The following is a 15,649-nucleotide window of genomic DNA, read 5'->3' as shown; positions in this document are numbered from 1 at the left end:
GTGTGTTTATGTGTGATGTGTTGGGGAGGATCTGGGGAAGACACAGACAGCTTTGTTCCTGTTTGTTCATGGCCCTGAGTGAGTTGTGGGCTTCAGCCTACAACATGGACCACACAGCGCTTGCTTTCGTAGGGCTGCCCCTAGTGGGTGGGCATTCCCTCTTTGTGACTCTGTAGCCAATCTTCACAAGTATTCCAGATGATAGAGCCATCCATCATCTGCCAGTCAAAGTGTCAAGTTGAGGCAGGGCAAGGAAAAATGAATTAAGGGTGTGGGACAGGAGGTTGGCCGAGGCGAAGCAGAGAGATCATCAAGAAGCTGATGGACTCACCACACGTTACCTCCCAGCAAAGTGGAGCTCAGGGAAGCGGCTTCTTGAAGCTGACAGAAACTCTCCTCTGAGGTCCTCTCTCCTCCAGCATTCCTTTCCATACATGGCTGCTGACCTCGGAAACGGTGGCGTGGGAGGTGGGCGCCAGCGACCCTCTTGCTCTCTTCTTTCCATAGCTCGGGGAGCTGCAGAGTGCATATGAAGAGGCCAAGAAGATGGCTCACCAACTGAAGAGGAAGTGTCACCACCTCACCTGGGACCTGGAGGACACTCGGGTGCTGCTGGAGAACCAGCAGAGCAGGAACCATGAGCTGGAGAAGAGACAGAAGAAGTGAGTCCTGTCCCATGGTTAACTGGGTTGCCAGGGTAGGCTATGTGGTGTTGAGGTACACTGAGACTTCTGGCTTCTCTTCAAAAGCCCTCCAACTTCTATTAGTGTTCTTGAGCACAGAGTGCGGCCCCTTCATTCACAACCCCAGGGGGAAGGGATTCCTGTCAGATTCTCAAGACTCCAGCTAGACTGGTTCTTTGCTGTTACTCCCAGCCTGCCTTATTCCCAATTGCTTTGTGACCTTAGAGAAATTACCAGCCCTCTCTGGGCTTCATCATCTCTTTTCCTCAAGGGGTTTGTTGTGAAGAGTGAGGGTAAGCTTGTGTGATGAGTGGGAATCTGTGCCTCTTAGGAGACCATATCAGTTCATGTCTACTCTGCTTTCTGTGTGAGATTGAGCTGGGCATTCGATCCCTCTGGGTCTCAGATGCCCATCTGTACATAGGGGTGAGGTATTTCTTGTGCTGAGAACTCTATGATGTGCTCATCTGAGTGACCTGGACTCAGCTGCCCATCCCCAGTGCTGAAAAGGGAGACAAGTATATTAAAAAAGACCCATCTCCAAATAGGAGCCCATACCCTTCACATCAAGGTCATGGACTCTGATCTGTGGGGCAGGTCTGGCAGAATCTGGACCTTACACACAAACACATGACCAGCTTCGACAGTACCCCTGGGCACCAAACTTCCTGTGGGGACACTGGCAAGACTAGGCAATAGAAAAGCCAGGACTCCAAGAGTCCCTCCAGCAGCTTTGGCTCTGCATCGCTGAGCCTGAGGTGTCCAGTCTGGGACTCTCTTCTGATGGGGGTAGGTAAAGGAGTTCAGGAGGGCCCGCAGCCACAGTGGGTGGAATGTTGCTTCTGGTAAAATACTCAGGATGAAATACTTGAGTCAGAAGTGTCCCAGGTGACCCAGCCTTGGCTTGGCTTGGTGGGTGGCCTCATTTCCAAGAGGCTGGGGGCAGGATCACACTCTCTAGGTGGTATGATGGATCCTGAACTCTCTGGTTGCTCCCTGTCCCTTTTCTTTCCCTTCCTCTCCTCCTCCTCCTCTGCCTTTCCAGACAGGGTCTCTCTGTGTGGCCCTGGATGTCCTGGAAATCATTCTGTAGACCAGGCTGGCCTCGAACTCAGAGATCTGCCTGCCTCTGCCTCCTGAGTGCTGGGATCAAAGACATGTGCCACCACTGCCCGTCTGGTTTTAAGTGTGCCTTGCTTTCATTTATTAGGAGCTATCCTGAGGTGACATCTTCATCCAAAAATGACCTTCTGCGTATCATTAACACACTCGCCCCCAAATTATGGTCAGTCTCTTCTTACTAGTCCTTCATTCTTGTCAACTTCCACACCTACCTGGGCTCACGGGCAAGCCTTCACTCTTGCACAGGAACAATGAGCCAGCTTCATGCCAGCCACTTGCGATGTGACCTAGTCCAGTGACAACGTCTCTCTAAGTTCAGAATGACTGGTATCTTAGAGGCATCCTAGACTTCCACCAGTCTCTAGAGAGAATCCCTGACAGGCCACACCCATAAGCTAGGCCACAAACACACCAACACCTCTTTGGTTTCTCCTACTTGCCAGCTCCTCCGTCCTCGTCTGGGAATTCTTATCCTCCTGAGTGGGTAACAGCTCTCCAAAAGAGACACTGGCCTATAGTTCTTGGCTTATAGATACTCTCACCCCTAGGGACTTGCATGGTGTGCTCTGTGAAGGACCTCATCTCTTATCTTTGCCTTTCTGTTTCTCCAAACTCACCTGCCTGTGGGGTCCCACACTCCACTATCAGCTCCAGCTTAGAAGTGAGTTTTGATGTTGAATTTCCAATAACACATAGAGCTTTCAGGTAGATAAACAGTTTAAAGGGAACTGTGGGGTGGCTGAAGTCTAGGATCAATGAACACATTGCCTGAGAGCCTCTAGTGATATAGAATGTTCTAGAGGCCAGAGACACTTCTGTGTGTATCTCCAGGGTCTTCTCAATCCCAGGCACCCCTACTCCCACCATCCACTGCTCTATAAGAGTTCCTCATCCCCATCCTGGCTTCTGTATCAAGTGGTCCAGAATGCTTCCATCTGCTGTGGGAGTCTTGTTGCCATAGATACCTCATGCATGGGTCACAAAGCTTTATTCCAAGAACTGACAGAGTTCTTGGGGAGAACCACTGTTCACCCCACTGACCCTGTACCTCCTGAGATTGTGCCCTGGGTAGGCCTGGGCCAGATGGAGTAAAGGGTGTGTGTTTAAATACGTGTTCCAGAAGTTGGGGGTCTGTACAAGTCTTTCTTTGGCATCGGGTGTTGTGTTAAGACAAGAACTCCTTCAGAATGTTTGCCATTTCCTGGTGTGACTGTTGCACCTCACCTGACCCAGGGCATGGACAGGTAGATTGGTTGCGAGGCTAGGGAAGCTGGGTTCAAGGTTACTTCTGCCACTGTGGAGCTTGGGGCTCAACTAATACTTCTGTCTTAGAGTTTCATTGCTGTCAAGAGACACCATGACTAAGGCAACTCTTATAAAGGACAACATTTACTTGGGGCTGGCTTACAGGTTCAGAGGTTCAGGTTAGAGTCCCATTATCATCAAGGCAGGAGCATGGCTGCGTCCAGGCGGGCATGGTCCTAGAGGAACTGAGAGTTCTACATCTTCATCTGACCTCAGCCAGGAGAAACTGACCCTTCCACACTGGGCGGAGCTTCAAAGCCCACCCCACAGTGATGCACTTCCTCCAACAAGGCCACACTTCCAAATAGTGCCACTTCCCATGGGTCAAAAATATTCAAATGCCACATTCCACTCCCTGCCGCCCCCCCCCCCCCCCCGTATGCTTGTTCAGACACGTGAGTTATGATCATCCATGTGCCTGGCTTACCTGCCCCTTCTCCTTCTGTGGGTTCCCATCACGCACTGGCTCTGCTGTCTTAGAGATTGCAGAGACCCCAGCCCAAGGCCCAGGACAGTGGAACTGCCTGCTCATTGCCATCCTCAAAATTCAGGGGCGGCAGACAGAACCTCTGAAATGATGTCACCAACAGCCAATCAGAATGCTTCTGGGCTGTTCCAGCAGGAGGGCTTTCTAAGGAGAGCTATGATTGGCTTTCTTGGGAGCCTGGGGCTATGGAAGACAGCAGATGTGATGCTGGTTTTATACAGGAAGTCCTTGTCGATAATGTCCACGTGCCAGTTGCCACACCAGGATTGCTGGAACTGCCCGGCTTCCTGTGTGTGACTCAGTCACTCCTCACTGCAGCCTGGCCAAGTCCTCTGGAGGGTGCTCACCGTGATGAGGTGCAAATTCGAGACAGATGAGCAGAGAGTGTATGGCCAGGAAGTGGCCCATGGTGGTCAGCTTTGTCTCCACAAAAAAGGAGCCCCTTCCTCTGCCAATGACGACTTGTAGGCTGCTTCCTGTTTGCTGGTGCTACAGGGTCACCTGAGGAGCGGGCCACCTTCAAGTGTCTGGCCTGCCACCCTCAGCTGGTGCCTGCCTTCATGGAAGGACAGGGAAACAGAGCCATGGGCACATGCACACTGGCCAGGGACACTTACATTCGAAACCCTGACCTGGAGAGGGAAAGAGTCTCCAACAAGATGAATTAGTGTTCTCTCTCTCTCTTCCTTTCTCTCTCTCTTGCTCCCTCTCTCTCCCTCTTTCTCTCTCTCCTGTTTCCTCCTATCTCATCTTTCTCCTCTCTTATCTCTTTCTCTTATTCTTTCTCTCTCCTCATTCTATCTCTCCCTTCTCTTCTTTTTTCTTTCTCCTCTTTCCCCCTCTCTTCTCTCTCACTTTCTCTTTCTTTCTTTCTATCTCTTTCCCCTCTCCTTTTTTCTCTCTCCTCTTTCTCCCTCTTCTCTATCTCTTTCTCTCTCTTTCTTTCTCCTATCTCCCCCATCCCCCCTCTCTTTTCTCTCTTCTCCCTTTCCTATCTCTCTCCCCTCTCTTTTCTCTCTTCTTTTTCTTTCACTCTTTCTTTCTCCTCTTTCTTCTTTCTATCCTATCTCTCTGCCCTCTGCCCTCTCCCTCTCTTCTCCCTCTTCCTCTCTCTCTCCTCTCCTGTTTCTCTCCCACTTCTCCTTTAACATTCATGCTCTTGATTATAAACATTTTTTATTTAATTTACTTTGTATTTAAATACTTTTAATTTTTGTTTAATGTCTTACCAGGTTTCTAATATTTGGATGGAAATCCTTTAGAAACCTGAAACTCTCCATGATGTTCCTGATACCCGCCACCCCAACAACCTCACACGAGCAAAGCCCATCATCCTCCCCAAGTTTTTAACTCTATCCACAACTGACCCTGCCTCAGTTTCCCCTACCATGGTTCCCTGATATATCCATTCTGTTTTGTGCAGGTTTGACTTGCAGCTGGCCCAGGCACTGGGGGAGTCGATGTTTGAGAAGAGCCTCAGAGAGAAAGTGAGTCGGGAGAACAATGGAGTCCGCTGGGAGCTGGGTCAGCTCCAGCAGCAGCTGGAGGTGAGAAGTGGGGACTCATGGCTGTCTGAATTCTCTAGAAATCCCAGCATGCACCTGCAGCAGTGGACAGAGGAACAGAACCCTGGGTGGGTGCTGTGTCCCAGGCAGCTGCCAACGCTGTTCCCAGCATGTCTTCATGACACCATGGAGGCTGACAGACAGATAACCCTCTGTAGCTTGTCCTCTGACCGTAGACAGAGGGTCCCAGGTGCTTCCTGGGAGGTTCTGAGGCTCAGCAAAAAATAAAACAGAGCCAGGCATGACCTAGTCAGGAGCCACAGCCTGCCCAAACCGGTCTCTGCTATAGAAGGCATTTGTGACATCAGCTGCTCCCTTATCCTTGGTGGCTCCTCATGAACTCTCAGGGTGGCATGTACACTCTTCATCCAGCCACTGATCCTCTTCCCTTCTCTTCACGAGAGAGCCTGCAAACTTGGCCCTGAATCCATCTTCCTTATTGGAAGGGTCACTTCTGTGCGCTCTGCCTCCCTGAGCTCTCAGGCTGAGGGTTGGCATGATGCCTGCTTTCCCCTTCTAACAGGACAAGCACTTCCCTCACATGCACTGGGATACAACTCCAGGAAAATCCCTCTCCCTCCATCCACCAGGGTCCCTCTGAGTCTTCTCAAAGCCATGCTGGGGGAACTGGGCATGGGGTAAGAGTGGAGGAGGGCCAAGTGGGGACCCAGGTGATACATGTCCTTTCAGCACTGGGGAAACTGAGGCAGGGAGATCCTGAGGTTGAAGTCAGCCTGCAGTTCGTGGGGAGACCCCGTCTAATGGTACTGAGCCTGGGAGACAACTAGGCCTGTTTGCAGAGGTTGGAGCCCTCCTGGGAGAGGACCATGGTCACGTGACTCCATCCCTGTGTCCTCTCTTTGTAGCAAAAGGAGCAGGAAGCCTCGAAGCTGAAGCAGGAGGTGGAAAGGCTACAGGGCCAGAAACGGGAGCTGCTGAGCTGTGTTTCTGTAGGGGATCAAGGCGTGGCCAGCCTGAAAGAGAGAGTCTGGGAACTAGAGTCCAATGCCCTTGAGCAAGAAAAGATCCACAGCCAACAGGAAAACACCATCAAGCAGCTAGAACAGGTGAGGAGACCCGCCCTGTCCAGGGGATGCTCTGTCCTGGGGTGGCATGGAGACACACAGGGCTGCCCTCCTGCTGCCCCTCAGCAGTTTATGGCTCTCTAGAAATCCAAGGGGAAGCCAGGCTCCCACCCCCCAGCCATCCCATTGCAGTTGCCTATACTGGCCACACCAGGCTCAGGCACGATGTCCAGTACCCCTCCCCAACTGAGACACTAGTTCTGTGATGGCAGGGGGTTTGTTTGTTGAGTGGCTGTTTGATCACTCTTCCTTCTCAGTGTCTCCTGTAGCAAAGGATGATACCAAGTGCTCTCCCTGTTGGTATTCAATACATAATTGCTGACTGAATATCTAACGTTATTGATCACTGTCTGTGTATGAGATTCTGCCCTTCACTCTCCCTGATCTCTTCTTGTGGAACCTCATACAGGACATCATTCCCTCCTTGGAAATGGATGATGATTTATAGATAGATGATAGATAGATAGCTGATTGATAGATGATAGATAATTGATAGGTAGATAGATGATTGATAGATGATAGATAACAAATGATAGATAAATAGATAATAAGTAGATGATTGATAGATATAGATAGATGAGAGATAGATGAGAGATAAATAATAAGTAGATGGATAGATGATAGATGATAGATGATAGACAGGTGATAGATAGACAGACAGATAGATAGATAATTGATAAATAGATGATGGGTAGATAGATGATAGATGAATGATAGGTAGATAGATGATAGATAGATAATAGCTAGATAGATGATAGATAGTAGATAGATATGCAGATGATAGATGAATGATAGGTAGATAGATGATAAATTAGATAGGTGAGAGAGAGAAAGAGAGAGAGAAAGAGAGAGTGAGAGAAAGAGAGAGAGAGAGAGAGAGAGAGAGAGAGAGAGAAAATAGAGTGGGCATGAGGATTTGAACTGAAATCCTCAGACCATGAAGCTCAACTGTCTATTTCAGGCACAGAATCTAGGAAGAGGAGCCTCTGGGATTTAGGGATCGGGCAGTAACTGGGGGAATAGGTAGGGATGGGAAACTCGACTCCCAGTGTCCTCGGGGAAGCAGCTGGTTTCCAGGTACATGCTGAGCCACAGCGTTTGAAGAAGTTATGAGACAGGAATAGCAACAGGGAAAGTCTAAACACAGCAGTGTTAACACAGAGAAGCACATGTTAATCAGAGCTCAGAGCTGGGGTGGTAGCTGTGACACCTGCTCTTCCCACAACTCTTGGAGGCTGAGACAGAAGAACCACCATGAGTTCCAAGCCAGCCTGGGTTATGTAGAGAGTTTGAGGCCAGTGTAGGATTCAGAAACATCCTGCCCTCACAAACAAACTCCACCATACAAAAGTAGATGCTGCCATAGTTAGGGTCTCATTGCTAACAAGAGACACCAGGACCAAGGGCAAACATTTCACTGGGACTGGCTTACAGTTCAGAGGTTCAGTCCAGTATCATCAAGGTAGGAGCATGGAAGCATCCACGCAGGCATGGTGCAGGAGGAGCAGAGAGTCCTTCATTTTGATCTTCAGGTAGCCACAAGAGACTCTTTCCCATAGACAGCCAGGAGGAGGCTCTGGATCACACTGGTCAGACTTAAACAGATATATGAGACCTCAAAGTCCCACCTACACAGTGACACACTTCCTTCAATAAAGCCACACCTCCTCCAATAAGGCCACACCTCCAATAAAGCCACACTTCCTACTAGTGTCATTTCCCATAGGCCAAGCATATTCTAACCACCACACTCACTAAGGAGAGATATGGACAGTGATACACAAAACCCACGACCTTACACACTTAATGTCATGCTAGCATCCCTGGTCTTCAGAGAGATACAGGGGTGGAGGCACATGTGTTTTCCTGTTCCTGTAGGAAAACCACCCAGTTTTTCAAGAGGAAAGAGGTTCAGTCCTTCCCTCTAAAGAAACTTCTCGTGGAGGATTTCTGTTACTGGCAATTCTGTTTAAACCCTGCCCATGGTGGGAACACATGCCAGGTGACATGGACTGTGCATCCCACCTAAGCCAGGGTGCCAGCATCTTGCTTGGCCTTACTCTGTATCACAGAATGAAGTCTCCTGGGTGGAAGGCACAGGTGTGGGAAGTGAAGGGTTGTGGTCTGGGGAGTCTCAGACGCTCGTGAGTGACCAGTGAGCGTTGCTTAGCATGTCATTTTATTATGCAACTCACCTGCATCCGATACCACACAGATGGCTTCTGGTGCTCTCCATCTCCCCAAAGCTGAGAGTCCTGCTGGGATCAAGTGTACCTTGAGCTCGTTGATCAGGTCTTGGGAAGGGCTGAGGGAGGTCGGGAAGGACTCATTAGAGGAAGTGAAAGCCGAAGGCTCAGTCAGGAAACCAGGAGAGGGATAACATTTGAAATTTAAATAAAGAAAATATCCAATAAAAAAAAAAGAGGAAAAAAAAATAAAGTGTTCAAAGAGATCTAGATTGCTTCTGCAATGGTCCAGGGGCTGTAGACTCATGTGATAACCAAAGAGAGGCACCCCAGAGGGTCACCCAAGGCAGGTCATTGTCCACAGGATCTCAGGCAAACCTTGGGTTTCCTAGACGGTTCATTTCTTTAATGGGAGCCTTGCCAACTCTCCCAGCCCCAGGTCTAATTGATGAAGATTGCACTGTCCACACAGGAGGGAATGCTAAGACTGGCAGAGCATTGAGCGGCAGCTCCAGGTTGTGTCTTCAAGCACAGACAAGCCAGCAGGCATTTGCAAAAACCCGTTCTCATTTCCTGAAGATCCCTCCCAGCACCACAGAGAGCTGAAACACGGACAGTGACCTTGAGGGTGGAGATGACACATCTTCCCAGCTCCCCAACCTGAACTTAACCCAGAAGGGAGGCTGAATGGATACTGCATCCGAGCCTGGCATGGCACATATCCTCTCTGAGGCCAGACAGATATTTATTGATCTCAATAAGGCACTTTTTCCTTGGAATTTTATGTTAACTCATATAAGCTTGACATAAATGGTATTGCAGATGTCAGAAGTGCCCAAGAGGCTGGGAAAAATGAAAAAGAAATATTATATTTCCTCACACAGCCCCTCATCTGGGATCATCTTCCAATAACCTCTGCCACTGTGTAAGAGCTGCAATCTTGGTGAAGCTAATTTAGCCAGGCTGTGCCAGGGGCTCGGTGCACATCGTCTATTAGCGTCTTCATGTACCCAACAGTTTAGGGGCCCAGATCTTTTCTTCTATTTCCGTCCTCTGTCTCCACATTAGAGACAATGGTTGTGAACTTCTGAGTTTTAGATTCCTTGAAAAGCATCAAAAGGGATTCTGAGGCTGAGCCTAAACCCAGTGGGACGCTGTGGCAGATGACCACTTTCCCATGGGCAGAGGCAATGCTGGGGGCAGTGCTGCTTCCTTTGACTTTCCGGGGTAGGAGGGAGGTGACTTCACTCTGAGGCACCCATTAGAAAGGGCTGAGGATGTGGGCGTGGAATGGAGAGCTGGGGAGTGTGGGCGCCCTGTGGAAGGCAGAGGATGTGGGCGTGGCGTGGAGGGCTGGGGATGTGGGCGTGGTGTGGAGGGCTGGGGATGTTGGCATGGTGTGGAGGGCTGGGCACAAGACTGTGGCGAAGGGTTGAGGGCTTGGTCGTAGATAGACCTTCGTGCGCCATCCTTGTTTGTTGCCCTCAGCTTCGCCAGCGGTTTGAGTTGGAGATTGAGAGGATGAAACAGATGCATCAGAAGGACCGTGAAGACCAGGAAGAAGAGCTGGAGGATGTGCGTCAGTCCTGCCAGAAGCGGGTGCGTGAGCTATGGCCACAGTGCACCCCAAGTCCTAGTGGGGAGGACGCTGGGACCCGGGACCTGGAACCCAGAGGCATGCTCATTCTATGACCAACTGAGACCTTTGTTTCCTGGGAGATTTCAAGGGTCTGGGGCTCAAATTTCTTAGGTGGAATCCCAGAAACTTCTAGAATTCCAAGCACATTCTTTGCCACATGACAGGCTATGGGTAGAAATGCTGTGGGTAGGGTATTAGCAGGCCTGGCTGGGTCCCTACATTTGACCCACATGCTTTGCTGACTGATATTCCTCAACGTTGTGCACCAAAGACCCAGCCTTACTTTGGCCCTAGTCGGTCTGTTATCTCCACCACCACCCTCCCCGTCCCCAGCACACATAGGACAGTGGAGACAGCATTGCTGTTTCAGCCCTCACTGTGCTCATCAGTCTCTGTCAGCCTTTACACTTTATCTGTGGTCCGCCATCAGTGTCCTCCTCACTGTGGTGTCCCTTGTGGCTGGCAGCAGAAAATGTCTGGGTGGATGAAGATGAAGGATGGGTGTCTTAGTTAGGGTTTTACTGCTATGAAGAGACACCATGACCAAGGCAAGTCTTATAATGGACAGCAATTGGGGCTGGCTTACAGGTTCAGAGGTTCAGTCCATTATCATCAATGTAGGAGCATGGCAGTGTCCAGACAGGCATGGTGCAGGAGGAGCTGAGAGTTCTACATCTTCATCTGAAGGCTGCTAGCAGAAGACTGGCTTCCAGGCAGCTAGGGTCTTAAAGCCCACACACACAGTGACATACATGCGCTGCTTCCTTCCTCCTGCTCTTCCCTTCCCTTCTCCTTCCTTCCCTCCCCTTTCCCTCCCCCTCCTTTCCCACTTCTCTTCCCTTCCTCCTCCCTTCTTTCTTCCCTCCCCCTCCCCCTCATTCTCTCTTCCTCCTTTCTTCCCCCTTCCGTCCTTCCCTCTTATCACCCTTGGAAACCACAGGGAAATATTCTTCACACTTTCCCAGGATGTGCTTGACACTGTTTTATGATTTGGGGATATTTTTCTAAGTAACTTTTATCTCTTAGAAGCAGACAGGAGCGTGGCGACTATATTTCTTACAGGTCTTCTATAGTTACATTATTTGTATATGTGTGCGTGTGTATGTATGTGTGCAGGTGTGTGGAGGTTGTCTTCTTTCTCCATGTGGGCCTTGGGGATTGAGCTCAGGTGGCCTCTACCTGCTGAGCCATCTTGCTGAGCCAGACTGCCTGCATTTCTAACTCAGCTTCTCCTGAACAGATCAATCTATGAAGGCAGAGTGTGGGAGCGGGTAGAGGCCTTCCTCTCCTGGTGACAGATGCTGATGATGGCTCCCTTTTTGCTGGCAGCCCTCAGTGTCTCCTGCAGGAGACAGTGAGCTCCTGTGTGTGTGGAGGATGGAGGGGGTGGGGTTTTACCATCAGTGCGACTGCTGGGGAGCCCACCAGCTTCAGAGTGAATTGCAAATTAGATCAAGTGCTATTACTCAGATGTCGTATTAGTTGGAGCTGTGGGAACAAAACACTGTAGCCCAGGGCTTCCATGAGGTATTCCACTGTCATCGATCTGTGACCTGAGGAGTATACATTTGTGTGGTAAAGGCCACCTTGTAGATAGATGGTCATCTCTTGTTGTACCCTTAGCAAAGGGAAGAGAAAGAGGGGGAAAAAGAGGTAGATTTGATTTTCCGTAAGAGAATTAATTCTGTTGTGGGGTGACACCCTCCTAACCTCCCCTGACCCTAGCCTTCCTAATGGGCCCTTCTAAATCCCATCTCATTGGGAAGTAGAGAGAACTCGCACAGTCTGTAATACCAATCAGTATATCCCCATAACACCTTCCTTTTCCAAGGAAGGAAGAAATGGAAGTGTCTCTGAACAGGCCATGTGGTACCCAGCATTAAGAAGTCAGAGGGCAGCCGGGCAGTGGTGGCGTACGCCTGTAATCCCAGCACTTGGGAAGCAGAGGTGGGCGGATTTCTGAGTTCGAGGCCAGCCTGGTCTACAGAGTGAGTTCCAGGACAGTCAGGACTACACAGAGAAACCCTGTCTCAAAAAATAAATAATAAATAAATAAATAAATCCAAAAGAAGTCAGAGGGCTAAGAGATGGTTGTGTGCTTGCTGCACAAGCAGGAAGAACTGAGTTCAGATATCCCATCCGTATTAAGAAGCTCCCTGTGAATGGAGCCTCTGTGACTCCAGGTCTGGCAGACACAGGAGGATTCTGGGAGCTCAAGGGCTCAGTCAGTCTAGTCGATGGGTAGGTCCAAGATTTGGTGAGAGATGGTGTCTCAAAATGTAATGTAGAGAACTATAAGACACCAGGCATCAAATTCCAGCCTCCACATGTGCACACACCAGTCAAGATGTACCTACATACACTCAACATGGTAAGACATACACACACACACACACATATACACTCAACATGCTACGATGTACACACACACACACACACACACACATACACTCAACATGTTAAGACTCGAAAATATTCAAGCAGTGGCTATGACAGCAAGTGAAGTGTGTGCCAAATCCGACCAGCTCACTCTTTTCTTGCCCAGCTCCCAAGCTTTTAGGTTCCAAGGCTTTTTTACAGACACACTCCTCCAACTCACTAGGCAGCATCAGAGTATGGCCACAGGCTGCATGTCCCCTCCTCCCAGGGCCCTGGCTGGGGCTCTGTTGCTCAGGACTCATCTAAGGGTGCTCACGTCTGTCCTGTGTGTCCACAGCTCCGTCAGCTGGAGATGCAATTGGAGCAGGAATATGAAGAGAAACAGGTGGCTCTCCATGAGAAGCACGACCTGGAAGGCTTGATTGGAACCCTGTGTGACCAGGTAAGGCGCACACAGCAGGGGCATCTGAGCGTTCCATGAGATGGCTGGATGCACCAGAAAGCCAGCCACAGGAAGAGATCCTTTGGTCTTCAGAAAGGACTGAGGACAGACCTTTGAGCTGGCCACTCCCTGTGTCCCCAAACTTCATGCTACTTCACCCACCCTTCCCACTGGCTCTTTGAAACTCTTCAGATCTGATAACCAGAAGCATTCTTAAAAGAACACAGGGAAGTAAATAGTGTGACCTCAGTCAGGACAGGCAGATGAAACAATATGGCTTTCGGTAGCTGTTGGCAGTCAACTGTAGACAGTGCTTGCACTAAGGGGCCAGGTATGGATGGCCACCATGCCCACGGGACAAGATTTTTCGAGGACTGGGAGCCAGACTGGGAGTCAGACTGGGAGTCAGCCAGGAATGTCTTCTACCTCTGCTGTCTGTCTATCTGTCTGTCTGTCTTTGGTCAAGCTTGTTAATAGCTCTAAGCATGTAGATTGGCAGGGACCCTCAGGCCTGTCCCTGTTCTTGGGGCCTCAGCCTATCTCTGTGGCATTCTGAAGATGATGCCTCTTGTGATGGGGACAGTGTGTGGGATGCTCAGCCTACCACCCACCACAAGCTGCCACAGTGTGTACTGTAATTTCCCAGAGCTGGCACTGCGGGTCCTTTGTCTCCGAGAAAGCTGTGCAGTTTCATCTCCGTGACTCAGCCGGTCATGACGATTGGCTTCTGTATTTTCTGGGAATTGTTCATGGTCTGTGTATAGATACCAACCAGTTTCTGATAATCTATGTTTCAATAGCTCTGCCTGTGGATAACTCACACCCATGTGGATAATGCCCTTAAAGTGTTTCTAAGGCAGCCAAACAGACTGCGTTTACGGTTTATGCTTCCCTACTTTACAGTTCATGTTTTATCATAGGCCTTAAAAGCTCTAAACATTTTTTTTTGTGCATATAATTAGGTTTAATCCGTCTTATGTAGGTGTGTGGTATGAAGTAGATACCTACATTTTTTTCCCCTGACCATCCCTCATGCCGTGGGTGTGTACAGATCCCCATTCCACTGGCTTCATGCTCCTCTCTGTTCCTGCACAATCTGGTCCTGCTGGCTAGCTTTTGATAAATTGTAGTGTCCTAGATAGCTTTAACCATCTAACACAAGCACAAGTCACCTTAGGAAGGAGTCACAGTTGAGGGATTACCAAGACCAGGTTGGTCTGTGGGCATACACATGGAGAAGCCAATTGATATAGAAGGGTTCAGCCCACTATGGGCGGCGCCATACCCTAGGCAGATAGTTTCAGCTGTATAAAGAAGCTAGCAAGCAGCATTCCTCCATGGTGTCTCCCTTTAAGCTCTTACTGAATTCCTTCTCTGACTTCCCTTCATGGTGAACTGTGACCCAGAAGTGCAAGCCGCAGATACCCCTCTTTCTGCCAAGTTGTGTCTGGTCATGGTTTGGTTTTTGGTTGGTTTTGTGTTTTTATCACAGCAGCAGGAAGGAAACTAGAACACATAGGGGCATCTTACCTATCTTGAGTCTTTAATAACCTTAAGATGCAGGTCAGGGTTTACATGTGATGATAGAGAGCTTACCTAGCCTACATGGGACCCCATATTCCTATAGTAAGAGTTTTTAATAAATCTTGGTGCGGAGTTGCTTCCTGCCTTTGACCATTTATGTTCCTAGATGAAACACATAGCCTTTATATTTTAATATGCCTTAGGCAGCACAATAGTTGGGCAGCTGCCTACCCTCCATGCTGTTAGATTCTACCTCCCACCAATAACTCTGAGTTTCTACTAATTTCTGTGTTCCAAGTTGGCTGCCCTTAGCTTCAATTACTCAGCCCTCTGAGCCACATTCTTTTGGCCCAGAGCCCAGGGTTCTCCCCTTGCTTCCCTGCCCCATGGCAGTTCTAGTCTCTGTCCTGCATCCTTTTCTAAGGCATGGTGGCTCTTTCCTTCCTGTCCTTCCTCATGGTCCCAAGCCTAGGAGACCTAAACCCTGCCTAAGTCTCTTCTCTGTACCCAATGGCTGCTGGCATTTTTATTTACCAATCAGAATTTACTGGGGTAAATTCTGCCCTCCCTGCCTTATGTAGGGACTCTCATTAACATTAGAATACAAGCAGCATTAGGCCAACCCACAGAAAACCCAGTAGCAAAGGATGGCAGGGTCTGGAGATCCCTTGTTACTTTTGCAGAGGACCCAAGTTCTGTCCCAGTGGCTCATAGCATTTCCAGGGTATCCAAAGCCCCCTTTGTCCTCTGTGGACACATGATACACAGGCATTCATGTAGGCAAAAACACCCATGTGCATAAAATGACAATAATTTTTTTTAAAAAAGAAAAGGCTTCCATTTGGAATGACAGATTTGGAAGTTAGGCTGGAGACAACCATCAGTTTCACGTTAAAACTCTGCTATTGACCTCAGTCCTCCCACAATGCTTATTTCCTAACCATGTGTGTCATGAGCATCTTAATTAGCTTGATTTCCAGGAAACTCTTGGTTTCCACAACTTTATGACCAGCGCTTGTTTAGTGTTTTGGCTTTTATTTAATTGTCTTATGCATCCTGTGAGAAGCCTCCATGATCTTAGTGTTGTACGTAGCAAAATTGCTGTTTGTTTTGAAATACTTCATCTGTCAATTATTTTTGGCCTTTCTATGTTCAATAACTTACCATTTGGAACTGAGAACGATTTTGTCTCTTTGGACAAAGGAAAAAATCCGAGCTCTTTCAAAGAGGAA

General features: G+C 49.0%; 1 protein-coding gene and 1 long non-coding RNA gene across 2 annotated transcripts in view; one reads left to right on the top strand and one right to left on the bottom strand.

Moving 5' to 3' along the window:
• LOC116068186 overlaps positions 1–2,407 on the bottom strand; it is a 4,057-nt gene extending 1,650 nt beyond the window's left edge. Inside the window, exons 1-2 of the long non-coding RNA XR_004109480.1 lie at positions 2,018–2,407; positions 332–642 (exon numbers count right to left, since the gene is read on the bottom strand). This is a non-coding gene — a long non-coding RNA (uncharacterized LOC116068186). The remainder of the gene's footprint in view (positions 1–331; positions 643–2,017) is intronic.
• Positions 1–15,649, top strand: part of Myo18b (myosin XVIIIB) — a 209,156-nt gene that overhangs the window by 99,668 nt on the left and 93,839 nt on the right. Inside the window, exons 29-33 of the mRNA XM_031337427.1 lie at positions 508–662; positions 5,021–5,144; positions 6,029–6,229; positions 9,922–10,032; positions 12,789–12,893. Of these exons, the coding sequence (XP_031193287.1) occupies positions 508–662; positions 5,021–5,144; positions 6,029–6,229; positions 9,922–10,032; positions 12,789–12,893 (696 nt within the window). The remainder of the gene's footprint in view (positions 1–507; positions 663–5,020; positions 5,145–6,028; positions 6,230–9,921; positions 10,033–12,788; positions 12,894–15,649) is intronic.

Source organism: Mastomys coucha, unplaced genomic scaffold (genome assembly GCF_008632895.1).
Source record: "Mastomys coucha isolate ucsf_1 unplaced genomic scaffold, UCSF_Mcou_1 pScaffold22, whole genome shotgun sequence".
NCBI classification, from domain to species: Eukaryota; Metazoa; Chordata; class Mammalia; order Rodentia; family Muridae; genus Mastomys; species Mastomys coucha.
The sequence above is the reverse complement of the archived record's forward strand: the minus strand, read 5'-3'. Positions and strand labels throughout refer to the sequence as shown.